Raw genomic sequence first — 23,822 nt, forward strand, 5'->3', positions numbered from 1 at the left:
ATATATATATATATATATATATATATATTAAAAAAAAACAACAACAACAGAGGATCAGTGAGCTCTGGGACAACTTCAAGGGTCTTAATAGAGGAATAACCAGAGATCAAGAAAGGAAAGAAATGGCTGGGGGGCACTGGGGGAGGGGCAACATTTGAAGAAATTATGGCCGAAATTTCACCAACTCTGGTGAAAACGTTTATAAATCACAGATTGAAGCAGCTCAATGAACACCTACCACAAGAAACACAAAGACTGCTTTTAAGTTACATCATGATCAAAATGCCCAAAACCACTGATAAAGAAAAAGGGCTTGACCAAAAAAAATCTAACAACAGAGAATTCTGCAGGAAGCAAAAATGAATGTAAACTAAAGATGGTTTCAGATACACAGAAGCTGTTAACAATCCATCACAGCAGATCTGCACTACAAGACACATTCAAGTCCTTTAGGTGGAAGCAAAAGGATACCAGAAGGAAGTCTGGATTTACACAAACGAATGAAGACCACCAGAAGTGGTAACGGTAACTACAGAGCATCCTCCTAACAAGAGCAAAATACACACTCTTCTCAAGGGGAAAGGGAACATGTACTTAAGATGGCCCAGATTCTGGGACACAGTACAAATCTTAATAAATTTAAAGGGATTCAAGTCATATGAATTACGTCCCATGACTATAAGGAGATTAAATTAGAAACCAATAAAAGAAAGTTCCCTGGAAAATCCCCAAATATTTGGAAACTAAATACCAGACTTCTAAATTATGCATGGATCAAAGAAAAAAATTAAGAAAGAAATCAGAGATAATTTTGAACTGAATTTTTTTTAAAAACCACACCTACAATGTACCAGAATTTGTGAGACTGTGCTAACAGAGTACTTTGGAGACTTATGGAAGAAAACAGCTACCTCAGAAAAGAAATGCCTCCCATCAATGAGCTCAGTTTCCATTGTAGACACTAGGGGAAAAAAAAAATCAAACCCCAAGTAACGAAGAGAAAGTTGATTACACAGATCAGAAGAAAACCAAGGAAACAGGAAGGAGAAAAACAATGAAACCAACTACTGGTTCTTTCAGACCATCAACAAAATTGACAAATCTCTACAAAGATTCCTGGGGGGGGCGGGGATGAATTACCAGTAACAGTAACGAGTTATGTGACATAGCTACAGATCCTACAGAGGGTGAATGAACACAGTACTAGGAGCAATTCTAAGCAACGGAGTTGATACTTTAGATGAAGTGGACTGAATCTTTATAAGACCCAAGTAACTAAAACTGAAACCTGAGCAGCCCTACACGAAAAACAAACTGTAGGGCCATCTGGGTGGCTCAGACAGTTGAGTGTCCGACTTACGGTTCTGGCTCGGGTCTTGGTCTCATGGTTGTGGGTTCCAGCCCCGCACTAGGTGTGGAGCCTACTTAAAAACAAACAAAAACTGTAGCTGAAAACCTTCCCTCACACAAAACCCTAGGCCCACATGGCTCCACTTCTTCATTTAAAAAAGAAATGATAACCTCTTCCAAAAAACCACATAGGCAAGAATACACTGAAAAGAAAACTACAGACCAACACTCCTCATGAACACAGGTATGGAAATTTTATGCAAAATTCTGGCCAATCTAATCCAACAACTAATCAAAAGTATGTTACATCATGACCCAGTGAAGCTTATCCCAGGAATGTGAGGCGGACTGGATACATGAAAAATCATCCTAACACTAAAATTAAAGAAGTATGATCATCGCCACAGATGGAGAAAAAAGCATGACAAATTCCAACCACCAGTCCTCATAAAAACTCTCGGCAAACATAACAGAAGGGCACCTCATGAACCTGATGACAGTCATGGACCTAAAACCAAAACTAACATTACACTTGATGGTAAAACAGAACGTCTCAGACAGATGATTGCTCTCATGATCTGTTCACCTTTGTTTTTAATTTTTTTTTCAAGATTTTATTTTAAGTAATCCCTATATTCATCGCGGGGCCTGAACTCACAACCCTGTATCAAGAGTCACATACTCCACTGACTGAGACAGCCAGGTACCCCTCTGTTCAGCTTTGTAATGAAGGCTCTATCCAGGGCAATCAGGCAAGACAAAGAAGAAAGAAGCAAAGAAAGGAAAGAAGAGGCACCAACTGGCTAGGAAATAAAGCTGAATTATTTACAAATAATATGACGGTCTATGTAGAAGACATGATGGAATCCAAAAACAGTTCCTAAAACTAGTAAGTGAGCTTAACATGTTTCCAGAGAATATCAATTTACAAAAATTAATTATATTTCTATATACTAATTCCAAATTAAATTTTTAAAAAATCACTTACAACAGCACCAAAGAAATATGAAATACTTAAGGATAAGTATTTAAGTACAAAAGATGTGGAAGACCAGTACACTGAAAAGTAAAAAAAATACAGCCAAGAGAAATTAAAGAAGACCTAACCAAGTGGAGACATACAACAGCTCACGTGCACCACAATAAAAATCTCACCATGTTGATGACACTGACCAGGTCATTTTAACTTGTACGGAAATAAAAAGGAACTAGAATAGCCAAAGTAATTTTGAAAAAGAACAAAATTGGAAAGCTAACACCACCTGTTTTTAAGACTGACAATAATCACAACAGTGTGGCACTGTTGTGAAAACAGATTTAACAGAGGGATGGAAAAGAAAGACACAGTCCGGAAATAAAGTGACCCACGTAGGGACAAATGATCCCGATGACAACACAAGGCTCAGTGGAAAAGGGGGGGTCCTTCCAGCAAACAGTGATACAACAGTTGCATACCTAACACATGGGTTAAAAAAAAAAAAAAAAACCACCAAAAAAACAACTTTGCTTTGTACCTCACACTATATACAACAATTAACTTAAAATGAGTCACAGACCTTAAAAACATAAAATTTTAAATTATACAACCTCTGGGAGAACACCTTTGTAACTCTGGATTAAGCACAGATTTCTTAGGTACAAAAGCAAAAGCAAGACCCACAAAAGAAAAAAGAAAAAAAAAACCTAATAAACTAGACTATCTACAAAATTTAAAATTCCTACTTTTCAAAAGATACTGTTAGAAGAACAAAAGACAAGCCACACACTGAGAGAATGTATTTGCAATTATAAATCTGGTAAGGGCTTGTGTACAAAACATATAAAGAACTCCCAAAACTCAGTAATAAGACAACCCAATATGAAAATGGGCAGAAGACCAAACAGACCCTTCACCAAAACGGTAAATTCATATAGTAAGATGTTTGACACAATTAGTCATTAGGAAATACAAATTAAAACTACAAGAAGATTCAACTACCTACTTTTTGAATGGCTAAAATTAAAAGGCTGATCACATCAAGTGTTACCGGGGAAGTGGAGCCACTGGGGCTTCAGTCCACGGCAGATGCGCTTACAGAGGGCACCACTACAGAACACAGCGCTACCATTTCTTGAGAGGATAAACCGACCGGATGATCCACCTATTCCATTCTCATGTATTTCCCCAAGAGAAATGAAAACATACATCTATTCAAAGTCTTGCCTTATAAGTGTTCTTGGCAGCTTTACTGATAACAGCCCCAAACTGGAAACACCCAAATACTCACCACCACATGAATGGAAAAACTGGGGCTTATATAAGATGGAGTGGAATGCTGCTCAGAAATAAAGAGAAATGACCTATCAATGTTACGACATGAGTGAATCTCAAAATTAGTAAGCCAAGTAAAAGAAGCCTGACAAAAAGAGCACATGCCATAAAAATCTATTTATATAAAATTCTAGGAAACACAAACTAACCTGGAGTGACAGAGAGCGTACCAGTGGTTGCCTGGGGCAGGGAGAGGGCACAGGAAGCTTTTAGGGGTGACAGGTATATTCAGGATCTCGATGGTATTACAGGTGTATGCACATCTTACTAAATCTGGTAGAGAAATCAGTGTGGGCAGGAGAAGAGTCTGCAAATCAACTCGATAACTCACTCAACACTGTGCTCCAAACCAGGGAAAACAAAACATACAGAAAAGCTAGGATATACTTCCAATATGTGATGTTTACTGTACATCAATTATCCTTCTTTACTGCTCTACACCTCCAAAAATGAAGAGGACGACAGTGCTAGGGTCTGAGAGGAAACAGAAGGCGCGATATGGCTGTCCAGGAGCTCAGCCACGCTGGGCCCCGTGGCAGTACTGTGGGGCTGTGCCAAGCGCCAGCTGGGAGTTTGTGATACCGAACTCAAACTGACAGCATTCCACATACTATGTATTTCATTCTGCCACCGTTGATCCATTCAGGAACAGAACACGGGAGGCAGAGAACTGATGGAAGGAAGTAACTGAGAAGAGGCTCTGGGTGGCAGAGGCAGGAGGGACGAGTGCCAGCAGCCACAGTGAAGGCAAGGTCTTCACAGGGATGGCCCTTTCAGGGGAAAACCTAACATGGACACAGTGCTGTCCTATGGAAGTCTGCGAGCAACACGTGAGAGAACATGTTACCAGACCGCCTCCTGGGGAGACCAGCGCAGCAACGCAGCGGGAAGCTGGGCCTTCTCTAACTCAGGTGTAGCTCCACACAGTCACCTGGGAGACCAAACACACTCCACATGCATCTGGTCTGCTCGATTCCTGTTAGCCAACTTTGGGGAGTTATTTCTCCCACACAAACTGCCCCATCCAGTTGTTAATGATACGAGTGTAGCCCACCCCATGGTCTGCTGAGGCTTTACACTGTGGCTGGTCTTTTAGATGCAGGTGGAACCAAAACTGGAGGTGAGCCATCCGTATCCCATCCCACATGCTGGCCCCAAAGAGAACTGCTCTCTTCCCCCTGCTCTTTTTTTCCTTCTAAAACAACCTTAAAAGACTCTCTCCCTTTTTATGAAGAAGCAATTTCTGTAGAGTCTGACTCTCGACTTCAACACTAATGTTCCCTCTCTGCACTTTTATAGACACCCCACCCTACGGTCCGCCTTCTGCTTCTCCTACTTAAACCAGACCCGCCTTTCAGGAACCGCTGAGATCTCACAACTCCCTGAGGCACCTTCCTGACCAGAACGCCTCATCTCCGTATCCACTTAAGACGGAATTTCAAGGAGAATCAAAGGAAGCAATGAAAGGCACAATTTAAGAGAAATACTTAAGAAGCTAAATTTTAAAACGCAACATAATAAAGCTCACTCCACATAAAAATGAATTCATAAAACAGCTTTACCAGTCTCACTATTTTCAGGCGGAGATTCATGTTCCGAACGATCGAGAGCCAAAGTGCTCACAGCGGTTTGGTCTGACTCCTGAAAATCTGAGAGTGCCACATTCTCATGACTTTTGTCACCATCGCCATTGGCATCCAATCCTGTAATTAGCAATTTTAACCCAAAAGGCAGAATTAGAAGAATAACTTTCTCTTTAAACAAAACAAAATAAAAGCTTACAGTTGCAGTTACTTCAATTTTTTAACTTGATTGGGAAAGACCTCCTTGGCTCTTCAATACTGTAGCAAACCATGACACAAATTTTAATTAACAATTCCTTTTTACCAATTCTTTTTTTTTTTTTTTAATTTTAAGTAGGCTCCACGCCCAATGTGGGGCTTGAGCTCACTACGCCGAGAGCAAGACTTGCATACTCTACCGACTGAACCAGCCAGGCGCCCCAATTAACAATTTCTTAGAGATGGGTTAAACGGGAACAAACAGCCTTGAGAGCAAAGTCGCTCCTCATCACGACCATGCCCGTAACTCACCCTCCTGGCCGCAGTCTGTGCAAGGGCCCGACGGCTCCTCCCAGTCTGCACTCACACCGCCATCCGCGGCGCTGCCCGCTTCCAAATGCAGCACAGGAGTCCCCCACACTTTCGCATGAGGGTTTAGCTCCGAAACCTTGGCTGTTGGTACCTAGGGGAAAATGTGACAAACGTTTGTATCCTGATTCCAATCAAACACAATTTTACGTATTAATTCATACCTGAAACGCATCTGTGTGAGCGAATTAGGCCAGAAAGGCAGTCTATTTACTGTACGCTGAGGATGAACTGTGGTGCAAAGTAACAAAAGTTGATACACCGAGCTCAGCTTCATTCACCTTCAGGCTCCTTAGTCCCCACTAAGCGGAAGACTCTCCAGAAATTGCAAATGAAAGATGAGGTCCCTGGCCTTCATGGACATTCAGTAAATAACTGGGGATCCAACTGTCATCTCTGTTCTAGACACAATTCACAGATTTATAAATCTGAATAGAATGCAAATGGATAAAATTCTTAAACAAATCTCAAACACTCATATAAGCAAAAGGATGTCTAGACAACACAAGTCCCTCGGAAGAACAAAGGTCTTCTCACTGGTCCGTCAGACAGAGGGGCTTGGTACTGCCTCCGCTTTGACCCTGCTCAGGTCCAGGGATCCTGCCCTCCTTTTGCTCCAACGTGCTTGGCACTTCTGCTCCAACTGCTATTTGTCCACGACACTCTACCTGTGTCCACATGCTCACACCTTCATTTCCTTTCGGGATAGGTGAGCTCTTTTCTGATGCACCTAACTGCCCCCTGACTTTTCTTCTCTTGCTCACAAACCTCAAGTGGATCCCTAAGTCTAAAGAATCAATGTCCCTGGAGCAGCTGCTCCCCCAACTAACTCCAGTTCATCGTCCCAATTCTGTCAGCAAACCTAGCCAAATCATTTCCCGTTGCCCAGGTAATACAAGCCCTGATACCACCATGCAGAGGTCAGAGCTTCCTAGGAGAGGGACAAGGGTCCTGGTCCCAGGAGCCCTCAGGGAATGTCAGGCAGGAGCCCTCGCTGGGAGGAGCCTTCCCACATGACCCCCTAGGGCAGATGTTACCCAATACTGTCTCCAGATGTGAAAAGGGTCAGGAAATATCATGATGAGCCATCGAGGACACGTGTGGATTAATAATCTTTAGAAGACACAATACATTCATTCTGGCTGGGGTGATTAAGGCTTGCGGTGAGAAACAAAACTCTGACACTGATAGCAGAGGCCCACATGATTAAAACAAGAGTGTGCACTTTGTTCACACCTAAGAGGTAAGGGAGCCGAACACCACACCCCCAGAACCAGATGCCTAAGTTAGGGACTCTATGGGATTCTCTTTATGAAGCATGCGTGACGGCGTAAAGAGCAGGGTCCCCCTTCTTCAGGAGTATCACACTCCAGAAGCACTGGTTCCTCAGTCTCCCTTCTTATAGGACATCGAAACTCCCAGTTCGTTTTCCGTGCAGGGTTTGCCTCTCTCCTCCACCCATCTCTCCAGTAAATACTCCCTACTCAGTAAGCGCCAGCCCCGGCACTCAGCAGTCAGGACGGAACAGTGAACAGAGCAGCAGACACAACCCCTGCCCTCCTGAGCAAAGACAGCGATACAGGAGACACTCCCTATTTCACAGACATCACTACCTTCCCTCAGCATTAACATGTTTTCCACCTGCTTGTTTTTTGTCTTGTTTTGAACTCATGCCCCTCTTTCTTTCCTAGTCCAATGCTTTTTCTAATTGGACTCTCCACCATGCAATAACACACATCAAGCTTTCCCACATTACTGTATTCAACCCACTGAAGTGGCCCCCTGACCTCAGGTACACACTACACATCCTCTAAGTTCCGACCACCCACAAACATGGGCCTGTCTCACCGTGAGCACCGCCTGCAGCTCCCTGCACTGGAGCATTCCCAACATGGGCTGCACTGTCATACTAGGAGTGCAATGCCCGAAAGCAACATCCTCAGAGCCACCGCAGGGCTCGCCCTCTACAACACATCTGTCTTTCCCACTAGCCCATCAAACTCTTGCGTGTCCCCTTTGTTCACCACTGTGTCGCTAGTACCTAGCAGCTCTGACCTCAGTACAGTCATGCCTGAGAAATATGCTGAAGAAATGAGTATTTAATAAAGCAACAACATAAAAAACTGTATTTTCCACTACTGGGCAAATTGTGCAAAAGTTTTATGCTACAACTGAATAGAAACCTATCCTTATGTAATGTACTACTTTTTAAGTGGTAAATACTCAAATCCAAGTCAAGTACTTGGGACTTAACACAATTTTAAGCAGTTAAGCAGTATTCAAGTGACACTCTTGAGTGACAAGGGATGAAAGAGTGGAGACAAATACTTAGGAGCTGATGACATGACAACTACCACGAGTCTGCTAGGTGCCAGGCACATTCCACGTACCTTCCTGAGCTTTATCAGGACAACCCTATGAGGGCTTCACAAAGAAGACCACGGCAGGGAGAGGTTCAGTAACGTGCCCACAAAGATAGTAATTAGAAAATGTTCTAACACCAGCAAAAACAAAACATTACCAAGTATGCATTACCTTCTTGTAATTCACATGAAAAATAACTTGTCTTGGTTGTATTTCTTTAAGGTGTCGGTCTTCTCTTGCAGTCATGTGGAACTCTAAGCATCCATTAACAACTCGTTTCACCTGCCTGACTACCTGTCTCATTTTTCCACTGAAAATTCATGGCTAAGCAGCGGTTATTAAAACCAAAAATGAGCTGACCTTAAAAGCCACAGCCTTACGTGATTTTATATAAATGACCAACACCACTCTTTCAAAATACAGCATCCATAAATTCTGATGCTCTAAAGAAACTCTACCCTCCAAACACCAGGCTCCATTAAAAAAAGCCCAAAAGCCTAACAATTTCATAAATCTGTTTTCTGGACATGAGAAAGAATGGTCCCACTGACAAGTTACTGAGTAGGAATCAGAGTAACCAGTATCAGAGAAGGGGACAAGGGAGCTGGGAACTATAAAATAGGTGAGACAGTGGGGGAAGGAAACTTTCAAACTTTTTATTTCAAGTTAGCACAGACTACTCCCAGGGTTGCCACCAAAGAAGTTTAATCATTCAGAGCAATCCACTGGCTTCTGACGTGTCTGGACCTCGGGTTCTTTATCTGCAAAATGGAGTTAACAGCCACTACCTAAGATTGGTATGAACAAAACATCTAGACAAGCACTTTGAAAAATAAAGTTGTGAAAAGAAAGCACCGGCATTAAATGTACTCCAATCAGAACACCGCCCAGGCCTATGTCACAACTGAAAAGGACACACGTATCTGCATTAAATGTACTCCAATCAGAACACCGCCCAGGCGTGTGTCACAACTGAAAAGGACACGCATATCTGCATTAAATGTACTCCAATCAGAACACCGCCCAGGCGTGTGTCACAACTGAAAAGGACACGCGTATCTCACGTGAAGGGCAGCACCAGGGCCCGTGTGTGCACCAGAGGGGTGGACCAAGCGCACACGTGGGCAGCTGACTGGTAATCCCAGCCGCTTATGTAAATGATTATGGTGTGTATCACTTAAAGGCCTAATTTTGTAGTGTTTTGCCTCCACAACTACTTAAGAAACAAAAGCAACTAACTTGAATGTATGTAACTCCTTTTGGCAAAAGTCCCAAATGTGGGAATGGAAAAGGAGGTTAATGGGTAATTCCCTAAGTTATAGGGTTACATTTATACTTAAGTTCATATAATTGGCATTAACATTTGAACCACATCTATCTCCTTACTACCATCAATCATTTTTCTTGCTTAATGCAACAAAAATCACTAATAATAAACTATCATGGGGCACCTGGGTGGCTCAGTCAGTTAAGCATCTGATTTTGGCTCGGATCATAATCCCAGGGTTCTGGGATTGAGCCCCATATCAGGCTCCCTGCTTAGGGAGGAGTCTTCTTGTCTCTCTCTCTCTCTGCCTCTGCCCTTCCCTTCTCTACTCATGTGTGCAGGTGTGCGCGTTCTCTCTCTTCTCTCGAATAAATAAAATCTTTAATAAAAATTAATAAATAAACTATTATCAAAAAGATAAGAAATAACAAGTTGTCGGTGAGGATGCCGACAAGGAACGTCGTACACTGTTGGTGGGAATGTAAACTGGCACAGCCACTCTAGAAAACAGTATAGAGGTTCTCAAAAAACTGAAAATAGAAACCCATATGATCCAGCAATCCCACTTCTGGATATTTACCTGAAGAAAACAAAAATACTAATCTGGAAAAAAAAAATCTGCACCCCATGTTCACTGTAGCATTATTTACAAGAGCCAAGATATGGAGACAACCTAGGTGTCTGCTGATGGATGAATGGATAGAGAAGATGTGGTATATGTACAATGGAATATCACTCAGCCATAAAAAAGAAAAGAATGAAATCTTGCCAGTTGCAATGACACAGATGGAACTACAGGGTATTTTGCTAAGTTAAATAAGTCAGACAAACACCCTATGATCTCATTTATATGTAGAATCTAAAAACAAACAGGGGCGCCTGGGTGGCACAGCGGTTAAGCGTCTGTGTTCGGCTCAGGGCGTGATCCCGGCGATCTGGGATCAAGCCCCACATCAGGCTCCTCTGCTATGAGCCTGCTTCTTCCTCTCCCACTCCCCCTGCTTGTGTTCCCTCTCTCGCTGGCTGTCTCTCTTTCGAATAAATAAAATCTTTAAAAAAAATAAAATAAAATAAAAACAAACAAATAAACCAAGCTCACAGATAGAACAAATTGGTGGCTGCCAGAGGTGGGGGTGGGGGTTGGGAAAATGGGTGAACTGTTCTTGTTTTTAGTTTAAATAAACTTTATAAATAAATAAACTATTGGTTGAGTCAGTGAGAGTCTGCTGTTAGAAGTATGCCTTTCAATTATACATGTCCAAAAAGACTACTTTAAGGGCAAGACTAACTTCACGTTTGTTGAATGTTTGTGTTTATCACAGACTATCTGGAAAGATGCTCCACTCAGCCGCCTGCTGCAGTAGCATCTGTGAAGCTTTTCCCAAATGAGCAGGGCCCGAGCACCACGGTCAGGAAGCTCTGCAGGTGCTTCTGGCTGACAGGAGACAGACTTCAGAGCCAGTTAAAAGCAGCAAATTTGTAGCAGAGAGCACAGATTTTGAGTCTTCTCTACTGTCCAAATGTGGCCTTTGTGAAATGACTTTCAAATTCAATGGACAAATGTTTGCTCTGCTCCAACAAGGGGGTTGTGAGGAAGGACACGGGCCCAGCAGGGCAGCCCTCAGGACACACAACGTCCACATGCAAAGAGGTCTGCACCAAGCTGTGTGACAGCCAGCAGTGCCGGGCTGAGTGCAACAAGAGCTGGCGCACACACTCTGGCCTAAATATACCAAACAGTAAACTGAGTCACACTCCCCAGGCTGGAAATGGTTAAGCGGATGCTATGGTAACTCAGAGTGTGACATAAACATTCAAATGACTGCCCATTAGAATAAAACTTCGTGGAAGTTAAAAGCAATCAAAGTGAAACTCTAGCATTTCACAGCACAATAATAAAACTGATAAAACATACTTACTAACTGTCCACCTCTATTCTGCCATCCCCAAATAACAGCATCTTCTGCCACTGGTAGCTGATAAGGGAGCTTCTCCATCCAGAACAGAGCGACCTCTAAGTCTGGTGGCTTCCCGGGCAGACACTCATTAGGTACCTGCTCCTCTTCTAAGGCATCTTTCCCAGCTGGATGAGCCCACGGACAGCTCTCTTGATACTCACTGCAGCCATCGGCCAGTCCTTCAGAAAATGTCTGACTTGCAAACCCTCCCACTGGGTAATAGGCAAGTTCGTTCAAAAACTGGGAGTACAATTCCTCTGGGAAGCGCTGCAAATCCCCTCTGGCAGGATTTTCAGGTGTATTTACAGCATCTTCTGTGAGTGGTAAGATATGGTCCCCACAATGTGGTACCGCTATTTCTGCACTGTCACCAGGGACGACAGGAAGGGCCTGCAGCACCTCGTGAGCAGGGTCTGGGTATCTGTCCACCTGGGCCACACAGGGATATCCCTCAAGAGTCCCACCTAACTCCATTTCTCTAAAAGTCACCTGTGGACTTCCCACAAAATCCACTCCACTGTTTAATGCAGGTCCATTCAGCATGGGTTTGGCATGTCTTTGCCTGACATGGTACACACGTGTGCTCATCCCACGCACGTCGATGTTGTCTCTCTTCCTTCCCTTCCCTGTTGGTGCTGGCTTACTCGGCCCCAACGTGCCAGCCCCTAAGGCATCAGAACTCTCCTCAGCTGACTCGGACAAAACCTGCTCCAGGCCTGCATTTTCACTGCTGTTCACAGACTCTTTCTCTTCTACTTGTGAACTCTGCTCAGCTGAATTCAAACGCTGGCTTAGAGGTGGTGCAAGATCCAGATGCTCGTGTCTGCAGTCACTCTCTTCCATGTGACTGGTTCTGCTATGGGGCTGCCCTATGCTGTCTGACCTACCCCAAGCCTGTGCATCCCGACCAGGCGCTGCCCCGTGGGGTGCTGTGCTTGTTCCCCGGGTAAAGGTGGTTTCAGAGTCTGACTTCACATCTCCTCCATCATTCTTACTGGTCTCTCTGTGACTGGCTTTCAGTGACTCTTTTCCGGCACTTTCTAATCTTTGCTGGTCACTCTCTGCACTCTTCACACACATTTCATCTTCTGTTTTAAAACCCAGGCCAACTTCACTTTCTTCTTCAGGGCAGGTGAAAGCAAATGTGGAGGAGATAAAGTTACTCTGAAAACAGCTGGAGACATCAAGAGACTTGCCATCTGGGGGCAGTTCCTGGGAGCTTTTGAGCTCCGGGGTGCCCGTTCTTTGGAATACTCTCCCCACGCCCGTCTTGCATGGCATACCAGTTAAATCACAGATCTGTGCTTGGGCCTCACTGGCCCCAGGTTCTGCACACAGGTCTACCTGATGTGAAGATCTCCACTCAAAAGCCCTCTGTCCATGACTCTCTTCTTCAAAAATGCTCATTTTATCCTTATCTTGATAAGATGAACTATTTTCAGATTGCGAAGACAACTGTGCTTTGTTTGCAAGCTGGATGCTTCCAGGTTTCAGGCTGCAGACACGCCGCTTCTGCCCCTCGGCCATCGCTGACCCTAGGAGGTGGTCCGGTCCAGGGTCACCAGGTCTGTTAGGGGCTACTTCTTGGAAACTGGCATGAGTGGGAAAATGTTCATTTCTAAAGCTCAGGGAAGTGACACACCTTTCCGACCTTAAATGAATCCTATCTAGACTCCGGGGAAGGAGACTACTTTCTGCTCCGCTAACATCGAAACTGAAATAATCATTGTCTTTCAGTGGTCTGACAGAATTATCTTCTCTTTCCTTTTCAGAGTTTAAACTCTGACCTACACTAGCTGCTACAGCCCGAGATTCACCATTTCTTTCAACTTCTGAAGTGTCGGTAAGTAAATTAACATGTGAATCACCCATCCGACTTACCTGTTCTAGACTACAGTTCTCACTTTCTTCAGGGAGGGCACACACACATTCCGGCGAGCCAGTGTCTATGTTACTGTTAAATTCAGGGAGGATGCCCACATAATGTAACGCAACGCTTTCTGTGTAATCTTTAGGGAACCCGGTATAAGCGTGAGCCCTTAAAGATGCAGTCATTAGTTTGAAACCAGGTTTAGTACTTCCCTTAAAAACTTCCTTCATTTCATTTGGACCGGGCATGCCCCGTGGGGAGAGCTCCTCCTGTAGGGCGACTAACTGTCCTGGGCCTTGTGCAGCTTTCGCCGGCGGCCAGGCCCCTCTGCGAATTCCCTCAGAGGTGACAGCTGACTGACTGTCTTCCACGGCAGCTGCTCCACACACGGGGGCACACAGCTCCTCAGCAACACCCAGGCAGTCAGGATCTATGACACAAATATTGTAAAACTCGCGCTCTCTCGAAGCCCTGAGTGCTTTGTGATCAACACAAACAGGGTGTTCACCCTTCATCTCCCTACCAGACCTACCTGAAGGGTTAGTATCACTACTGCTTTGAACACTTACTGCCACTTCTTTCTCTGTTACGGAGTTTATACAAGTGGCCGGGTAATGGCCGAAATGACTCTGTTCAAGGGCTCCTCCCGGCAGGCCCCGGCCAAAAGGCACCAGGACGCATGAAAGAGACTCGTCACCTTTGGAACAAACAGCTTCAGAGAAACCCCGTTTACTGACAGGGCTCACACAACGAGTGACCGAGACACTGTCACAACCCTGCTCAAGAGCAACAATCTCTAAATTCTTATCACTCTCACCTAAACTTTCATACCTAGTTAGGAACTGGGACACTGGAGAGGAAACCGAGTCCGAAGACTGCCTCAGCCCCAGACCCTGCTGCTGCCCCGGCCTCACAAAAGCCCTTGTCCGCAGATTAGCTCCAGCAGCTGCCCCGCTGCCTCCATGTCCAACACTGTGAAGCTCCTCACCTTCAAGGGGATCAAATAAGGATGAGAAAGCTTTACTTATCTTGTTCTCTGACTCCGCCTCCTCCACAGATTTCGGCAACAGGCCATCTTTTTCATTGTCACTGTCACTACTTAATTCCTTGCTGAAGCAACAACCCATGTTCAAAAGTTCAAAAGCTCACAGAACCATGCCTGGCGTGTTCTGAGCCTCCGCAAGTGCATCTCACGCTAACTTGCTATGATTTCTGACGAGAAGCCGACACCCAGATACCAAAAATAACCCCTTGCACAGCAGTCACATGTCCCTGCCACTCAAATCCCAAACCCAAACCACAACAGGCCCTGCCGAACAGCCATCCTCCTCCACGCACTAAAACCAAACAGGACGTGGAATCCAAAGACTCAGAAGAACAACAGATAATTTTCATAGTATTTCTCCTATTCACATAAACTCAATAAAAAAAAAAAAAATCCCTACAATTGTTATCCCAGCCAGAAAGAACAAGACATTTTAGACTCCTGCGTTTTCCACAGTGTTTCAGTGTTCTCTGAATTACATATCATGGGAAGGGGGCAACCAAAGAAGTTAGCATGTATATTTCCCAAGGAGAAGCAACAACAAAGATGTGTTCTTTAGAACGTATAGACAAGTTATACTTGTAGCCCATTTTCTGCTCTGAGAGTGAAGTCTGTGGGTACAGAGGAGTAACTGCGAGGCACGACACTGCAATGGTGTCCATTAGGGACCCACGTGGGGATGTTTATGGTGAATGGCACATCGTCTGGGATTTGCTTTACAACACCCCAGCAAGTAAAGAAGTAAATACATACCTAACATTTTTTGAAAGTGTGTGTGTAAAGGGAAGGAAGCGATAACATAAAAGTAACAAAATGGGGGGGTGTAACTCCTCAAGTCACCACAGGCCCAGAGTTTATTATTCTAACTTGCACGGATGTCTAAAAATTCTAAGACAAAGGAAAGAGCAAAAGAGAAAAAAAGAAAAATCAAAACCCACCAGGCCAGTTAACAGGAGTCCCTCAAAAGCTCCCAAAATCCCTCCTGGTCCAGGTTATCTGTTCAGCTATGAGGCTAAGTTTGTGTTTACTACATGCATAAGCTTTGGCAAATCATCTAATCTCTCTTTCAGTTTTCTCATTTGTAAAATGAGGCCAACAACAGCTATTTTAAAGAGTTGTCATGAAGACATTACGTAAAATACTCGGAAGAGAACTTTAATACCCCTCCGAAGTCCTCACGCTCTGGCCCCAGCCCACCTCTAGAATCACCTCTTACTCTATAGTGCCATCCTCCTTACCCTATTTCATCCAAAGAACCCAGCCAAACAACCCCAGCGTGGGCTGCATTTGCTCAAACCACTGGTCATGTCTCCTAGCCATGCTTTCCCACTCTCACCATCCTTTGTAAGGTCATCCCTCCCAACTGTGCAAGATGATGGTCTCCTACCCCCACATGCCGGTCACTCTTCATGCCTCCAGGAAAGCATGCTAACAGCAAGTCTTAGTGCCTGTACCATCAACTACTCAAACCTGTAGTGGCCTCGGAATCTGCAGGAGCTCTAAAAGGATTAAAAGATGCAAACACAGGGACGCCTGCGTGGCTTAGTCGGTTAAGTGTCCAACTTTTGATTCCAGCTCAGGTCATAATCTCAAGGTCATGGGATTGAGCCCTGCACCAGGCCCCACGCTCAGCGTGCAGTCTGCTTGTCCCTCTTCCTCTGCTCCTCCCCGTGCTCATGCACACTCTCTCACACTCTCAAACAAATTAATTTAATTTAAAAAGATGCAAACACAAAATCTTAAAGATATGCCCATGTTTGCACTTAAGTTTAGGAGCACAGCGGCACCACATGACAATACTTAAATTACCTGCTCTGATGAGAAAAGAGTTGGACTTAAAATGTCCCAAATTCACTCATGCCTGGTGAGGCCCAAGCGACACCAGGTATGTCATAGAAACAAACCAGCAAAAGTCGTGGGCAAGTTGTTCACGTGGCGTTCAGCAGCTCAAGCTGTGGTAAACTCAAAGAAACCCCGGGTAACTAGTACCACAAGCACCTGGTGATGGAGCTTTACTTCCAACAAAACATCACCTACTAGACTAAATGAATGTCATTTATTTGCATTTTATTGGTTTGGGCACTGAAGTTTTATATTTGTGTAAAAATTACATGCATTAGAGTTTATCAGTAGTTCTCTATTATTAGAATAAAAATAACAGCTTAGAAAAAGTTCTCATTTAAAAGGTTACAAAGGTCAAGCAAAATGGTGAACAAAAGCAGGTCCAAGCTTTCATTCCCCTCAGAAGTATCAAGAAAACAACCAAAAGGGACACCTGGGTGGCTCAGTAGGTTAAGCATCTTTCTTCAGCTCAGGTCATGGTCCCAGGGTCCTGGGATCGAGTCCTGCATCGGGCTCCCGGCTCAGTGAGGAGTCTGCTTCTCCCCCTCCCCCTCCCCCCTGCTAGTGCTTGCACTCTCACTCTCTCACGTAAATAAAATCTTTAAAAATAAAAAAAAAAATTTAAAAGTTTGAAATAAAAAAAGATGGAGCACCTGGGTGGCTCAGTTGTTAAGCATCTCCCTTTGGCTCAGGTCATGATCCCAGGGTCCTGGGATCGAGTCCTGCATCTGGCTCCCTGCTCAGCGGGAAGCCTGCTTCTCCCTCCCCCTCTGCTTGTGTTCCCTCTCTCGCTGTGTCTCTGTCAAATAAATAAAATTAAAATAAAATAAAATAAAATAAAAAAATAAAATAAAATAAATAAAATAAATAAAATAAATAAAATAAAATAAATAAAATAAAATAAAATATAAAATAAAATAAAATATAAAAAAAATAAAATAAAATAAAATAACCATCTGAAGCCCACAAAAGCTACGGTGAAACTCTTTGGGAAATCAGCCATGTATATGGGAAATTCCGAAAGCCACATCCAGGCAAGACAGATGCTCAAAACAGTCCTGAGAAGACCTTAGGCTTTCGCCTTGGGTTGGTTAATGAGCTAATCAGTGAGGGACTGTCTCAGAACAGAGCCTGTCTATGAAAACTGGGAAGGGTAGTTGTATTCTCTCTCCTGTTTTCTTCGGGGAGGAGGGGATCTGGACTGTCTGTTTCAGTTCATGGCATTAGCAGAAATCTCTGTCAAAGTATTAGCTGAATACAAGCTAAAGGAACAGAGACTTCAATGAACACATATGACAAGGAGCAGTCTTTATAAAAATAATTTGGAAAAGTCTCAAAACAATAAGACATTCTATACATTATAAATAAAATCAAATGCCCAGTTCTCAGCAACTACAAAAAAATCACAAGGCATACAAAGAAACAGGAAAACACAACTCATTCAAAAGAACAAAATTCACTGTCCTTTGGAAAGCTCAGACATGAGACTTACTCCACAAAGACTTTAAAACAACATTCTTAAATATGCTCAAAGAGCAAAGGAAAAACATGGGCAAGGAACTAAGGTTAATCAGTAAAACGACATATGAACAAAATGAGAATACCAACAAAGAGATAGGTATTTATAAAAACAACCAAACAAATATTCTGGAGCTGAACAGTACAGTTACTGAATTGAAAAATTCACTAAAGTGGTTCAACAGCAGACTTGGGTAGGCAGAAGAATCAGCAAATTTGAACAGGGGACAAATGAAATTATCCAGAAGAGTAAAAGAAAAAAAACAGAGAAAAGTTGAGTGGAGCCTAAAGAGCTTATGGGACACCATCTATGTCCCATATAGACAAACACACTCATTGTGGGAGTCCCAGCAGAGGAAGGGCAAGAGAGAATATCTGAAGAAATAGTGGCCAAAAACTTCCCAATTTTGATGAATACACAAATTTACAAATCCACAATCTCAACAAACTTCAAGTAGGATAAACACAAAGAGACTCACACCAAGACACATTATGTTGATCAAACTGTTGAAAAACAATCAATCTTGAAAAGGCAGCAAGAAAAAAGTTACTTGTCAGGTACAAGACTCTTCAATAAGAATATCAGCCAGTTTATCATTAGAACCCTTCCAGGCTAAGAAGGCAGGGGCTGATACAGTTGAAGCACTGAAAAAAAAAAACTGTCCATTGAGAATTCCTTCCTCAGCAAAACTGAAGAAGAAATTAAAACATTCTCAGATAAAAGCTGAAGTAGTCTGTTAATACTGGTCTGCCCTGGAAGAGAGGCTAAAGGAGTCCTTCAGGCTGAAATGAAAAAACATGACACAGTAACTCAAAGCTGTATGAAGACATAAAGCTCCCTGATAAAGATGAATACATGGGACAATTACAAAAGCTAGTACTACTGTAATTTTACTGCTCCACTTTTTATCTTCTAGAGAATTTAAAAGGCAAGTGCATAACCCCAATGTTCATAGCAGCATTGTCCACAATAGCTAAATCGTGGAAGGAGCCGAGATGCCCTTCAACAGATGACTGGATTAAGAAGCTGTGGTCCATATATACAATGGAATATTACTCAGCTATCAGAAAGAACGAATTCTCAACATTTGCTGCAACATGGACGGCACTGGAGGAGATAATGCTAAGTGAAATAAGTCAAGCAGAGAAAGACAATTATCATATGATTTCTCTCATCTATGGAACATAAGAACTAGGAGGATCGGTAGGGGAAGAAAGGGATAAAGAAAGGGGGGGTAATCAGAAGGGGGAATGAAACATGAGAGACTATGGACTATGAGAAACAAACTGAAGACTTCAGAGGGGAGGCGGGTGGGGGAATGGGATAGACCGGTGATGGGTAGTAAGGAGGGCACATACTGCACGGTGCACTGGGTGTTATACGCAACTAATGAAGCATCGAACTTTACATCGCAATCTGGGGATGTACTATATGGTGACTAACATAACATAATTGAAAAATCATTAAAAAAAAGGCAAGTGCATGGGGTGCCTGGGTGGCACAGCTGTTAAGCGTCTGCCTTCGGCTCAGGGCGCGATCCCGGCGTTATGGGATCGAGCCCCACATCAGGCTCCTCTGCTATGAGCCTGCTTCTTCCTCTCCCACTCCCCCCTGCTTGTGTTCCCTCTCTTGCTGGCTGTCTCTATCTCTGTCAAATAAATAAATAAAATCTTTAAAAAAAAAAAAAGGGGCAAGTGCATAAAAATAACTGTAAATCTACATTACTGGGCACACAGTAATAAAGATGTAATTTCTGACACCAGTAACATAGAGGGGGAGAATTTTACAGGAGTACAGTTTTTGTGTGCTATTAAGGTTAAGTAGGAATCAATTTAAATTAGGCAGTTATAACTTTTGTATGTTATATGTAATTCCTATGGTTACCAGACACATGATTAGATAAAGGTAAGTTCTTAGTATAAACAACTAACTAAACTATCAATTATGCCATGCTGATATTAATGAAAATTTTCAATTCAGGTAAAGTATGCCTTGCAAAGAAGTATCAATAAAGTACATTACACGGTTCCTGCCCTTATGGGTCTTAAAACTCCTCAGACAAAACTAAGACATTTGAAACATTTATAAAAAATGATATAGAACATAATTTCCTAAATAAATTTTAATCAAATTTATAGAAGTAATACAGGTGATTAGAAAAGGATCAATCAATGAAAAGTTATAGCCAAGAATGCCCTTACGGGACATAAAATCTGTCAAGATAAGCAAAAAATTATAGAGGAAAAAAAAGGGATTAGAGTTGATCTTATTCCAAGTAATAACTCAGTTACTTCTCAATTATACAACCCTAATCCATATTTACAACAGTTTTAATGGTTTTTTTCTATATAATAAATTTTTAAAATAATAAAACATCTATTTTGTTTACTTCCAACTTCAAACATCTCAGGCTCCAAATTCTCCACTGAGGTCCAACTGGCCCTACCTGCCCACTTCACTGCTTGCCTGAATTTCTACCAGGTGGATTTCCCCTCCAGAAACCTTTACTTCTCCAATTTTTTCCATCTCAAAATAAATGAAAACTCTATTCATCAAGGTGTTCAATATCCCTGACTTATCTTTCCCTCACCCCAACCTCTACGTCCGATCCACAACTTGGTGTGGTCAAATCCACCTACAAAATAATTTGAAATCCATTCACTCCTAGTCTGACCCACCATCATCACTTCTAACCTTCATTCCTTAATAGTTTTCTATTTGCTTTCTTTGCTCACTACAATCTATTACATATAAAAACATATCGAGGCCAAAATAATCTCCCAAAAATGTAAGTCATGCTATTCCCCACCTAAAATCCTCCGCCTTTATCCCAAATTAATTTCATCCACTCAGACACAATTCAAATAGGTTTTTGTCTGGGGTATTATTTTCTACTTGTTTCCTTATTTAAATGAAATAAAAGATACCAAAGAGGAGGTATCTCATCTTGAGTTTGGACTCTGAAGTCAGGTTGCCTGGGTTCAAATCATGGTTCTGCCACTCTGTAGTTAAGTAATCTTGGGGAAATTACTTAAGCCTCGCTGGGTCTCAGCTTCCCCTAGCTAAAGGTCAATTTTCTGATGCTCACTGATTGGCTAGGGTTGTTAAGAGTTACTACTTGGTAAGTTTTTTTCGGGGGGGGTGCTGTATAATAAATATGAACAATATTACCACTGGATAAATGCAAAGCTGCTCCTGAATTAGTCAGGCATTTATTTGGGAATCTCTACGGCAATTCTACTCACACCATATCCAGCTCAGGGGAAAGACTGAACCTTCGACAGACTGCTTCCTAAATCAGCCTGCTAGACACGCTCACTCAGCCACTGGAACACCTGCAGCTGCTAACCCAACGACCACACCCACACACTCAGGCGCACCATGAATGATGCCAGCTAGAAAGATTTTCAGAGCAATGCCATTTATAATAGCAGGAAAGAAATAAACAATATAAATGTCCCCAAACCAAATGGCTAAAGAACGACAGCACTGCAACATAAAGAAAATACCACAATGGTAAGGAAATACATAGATGAAATCATGTCATGTGGGAAAAGATGAGGTGAAATATATATATGTTGATTACAGCTACATAAAAATGTGTGTACTCTTTCATTTTTCTGTAAAGATACTCAAGTTTGTTGTAAATAAAGCTTTATTAAAGGATACGCACACTGTAAGCCCAGATGTCTCTCAGGGTACCTTCTAGCTCTAGTATTTAATGATCCTATGAAAACGTACGTGTGCAGCACCCTGTTAACACTGGCAAATAGCACACCCACATTGTATGAAACCTCAAATCAGAGATGGGATGTGCCCAAGGGACACCAAGGGCACTAAAGATCAAGGCCGGACTAAGAACTTGCCACATCAGGTCTATTATAGGACGTTAACTCTTAAAAGTGACAAAGAAAGCACGTGTAGGCAGTACTAGTTGCAAATTATTTCTGTACAGAAGTGAAATCCTGAATTCTGGCTCAAGTGTTTCAATTCTTTTCTAGATAGGTCTTATTTCAATACTTACGAATGAAGTAATAAAACAGGCAAAAAACCCCCAAAGAATCCAAAATCTAGTTTTTAGCCCTGCAATACGTTTTAAAAAGATGGCTGAATATTATGTTGGACTGTAAATCAACCATGAGGGGGAGGAAGACTGGCCCTAAAAAAAAATNAGAGAGAGAGACAGCCAGCGAGAGAGGGAACACAAGCAGGGGGAGTGGGAGAGGAAGAAGCAGGCTCACAGCAGAGGAGCCTGATGTGGCTCGATCCCACAACGCCGGGATCACGCCCTGAGCCGAAGGCAGACGCTTAACCGCTGTGCCACCCAGGCGCCCCGAAATCTTTCATTTTTAAAAATTCCACCTTACTAAAATGAGGATGAGCAATCCAATCCCTCCTTCAATTTCTACATGAACTGTTTGCCATTTGGGGGAAATTTACTCTAAGTTCTGTAAGATTACTTCAGAAGGTTTTTTTTGTTTTTAAATCGTGCCAGGTTTGTAATATTACTTAGAAGCCCACCAAGCTAAGTTTGGAGCGGCCCCAAATGCACCTGATGTACGCGCATGCACATAAGCTAAAGCAAGGCTCAAAACCAATGGGTCTGCATGTCCTTACTCTTTCATTAGCCACAGCTAACATGTGAAACCAATCTTCTTAGTAAAAGCTTACTATGACTTGTGTACTTTAAAGAACAGAGGCTCTCAAAACGTAGAGCTAATCATATCCAGTCAAGACATTACCGGGGGACCACTGTGCTTGAGTATCGGCCACTACATGAACCCGGGGCACACTGCATCTGTAGAACCAGACATGCAGCACACACAGAAGTCAGAGGAGGACATACAGTACTGAACACCTCCAACCCAGGGGGGCTCCCCCCACCACCACCTCCCGCCCCCTCCGTTGGGAAACAACAACATTTTCTAATTTTGTTACAGTAAATATTTGTTGTAAGGCAGTTATTTGTGAGCCTCAGCTGCAACTGGTCTGCAGTGAATTACCTGACTCAAAGCTGGGATGGAGCTCGTCTGAGAAGTGGTTTGAGATATGGGACCATTCATCTGTAAAATTGGAAACGTCGAACACAACATCATTACAATGTAAAGCAGCATTTTCAAACCACAGTAATTTAGCAAAAACAAAACCCACTGAGAAAAACACATTTTTACATGACAAATAATATTCAGAAAGATGCAGGAGCCTTGAAACTTACAATATTTAAAATTCTGACCACCATAAGCAAAACTCCTTGTAGTTTCAACAGGGAAAATAAACAAAAATCTGCTTTGCTTGATGTGCTAAAATCTTTTTAAAAGCAGTCAAAAAAATTATTTTACAATCCTAATTCTTTAAATGCATTATCAGTACAACAGATATAATGTTACTACAGTATTTATAAATCACTGCATTTTTCTTGGTGATTTAAACTCCAAAAGTTTTTAAGTGTCTAGAGATAAGTGTTTTCTCTCTCACCTACTACTGACAGCTTCCTCTACTACTAAGCTCCCCCTAAACTTACTCAGAATATAACACCTACATTCAGGTTGTAAGATATGTCAGAGTTACTACTTTGATTTACTTATTAAATCCAACACAGCATCTGTGATCAGAAGAAGAGGAGAGTGAGGCACCAGGCCAATTCTGGCCTCGACCCATACTCACCAGATGAGAGCTGTCTTTCCCTTCCTGGACTCGCTGGCCCTGCGGTTCAGCCACGACCTTAGTGTCCTGATCAGAAGTCATGAGCTGTTTACTTTGTGGCTGCACTGGGAGAAGCTGAGTAGCAACTGTGGAGTGCTGTAAAACAACAAAGGACCATACATCAGTAACCTGAAGTACACAATACGATGGGTTCTTAAAATTAAGTTACTAGGAAGTCTTAAAATTCTCAGGTTTTCCAGGACATGTGTTTATCCCTCTGGAGTCTAAGTAGCTTATTTATTTATTTACTTTTTTATTTATTTTTAATTTGGGCTCCACACCCAGCATGGAGCCCAACGCAGCGCTTGAACTCATGACCCTGAGATCAAGAGCCCAGCAGAGCTCAAGAGCCAGCCGCCCAGCCGACTGAGCCACCCAGGAGCCCCTGTAGTCTTAGTTTAAAGAAATCTACCCTTAGGGGCGCCTGGGTGGCTCAGTCAGTT

General features: G+C 42.7%; 1 protein-coding gene across 5 annotated transcripts in view; it reads right to left on the reverse strand.

The window, feature by feature from the left end:
* Positions 1-23,475, reverse strand: part of LARP4B (La ribonucleoprotein 4B) — a 65,038-nt gene extending 41,563 nt beyond the window's left edge. For all 5 annotated transcript variants that reach the window (XM_034644209.1, XM_034644211.1, XM_034644210.1 and 2 more), the window contains exons 1-4: positions 23,341-23,475; positions 22,680-22,739; positions 5,755-5,905; positions 5,224-5,364 (exon numbers count right to left, since the gene is read on the reverse strand). In XM_034644209.1, coding sequence (XP_034500100.1) covers positions 5,224-5,364; positions 5,755-5,905; positions 22,680-22,739; positions 23,341-23,421 — 433 coding nt within the window. In that variant the 5' untranslated portion in view covers positions 23,422-23,475. The remainder of the gene's footprint in view (positions 1-5,223; positions 5,365-5,754; positions 5,906-22,679; positions 22,740-23,340) is intronic.
* Positions 23,476-23,822: the final 347 nt, after the last annotated feature.

This window comes from Ailuropoda melanoleuca, chromosome 15 (assembly GCF_002007445.2).
Source record: "Ailuropoda melanoleuca isolate Jingjing chromosome 15, ASM200744v2, whole genome shotgun sequence".
NCBI classification, from domain to species: domain Eukaryota; kingdom Metazoa; phylum Chordata; class Mammalia; order Carnivora; family Ursidae; genus Ailuropoda; species Ailuropoda melanoleuca.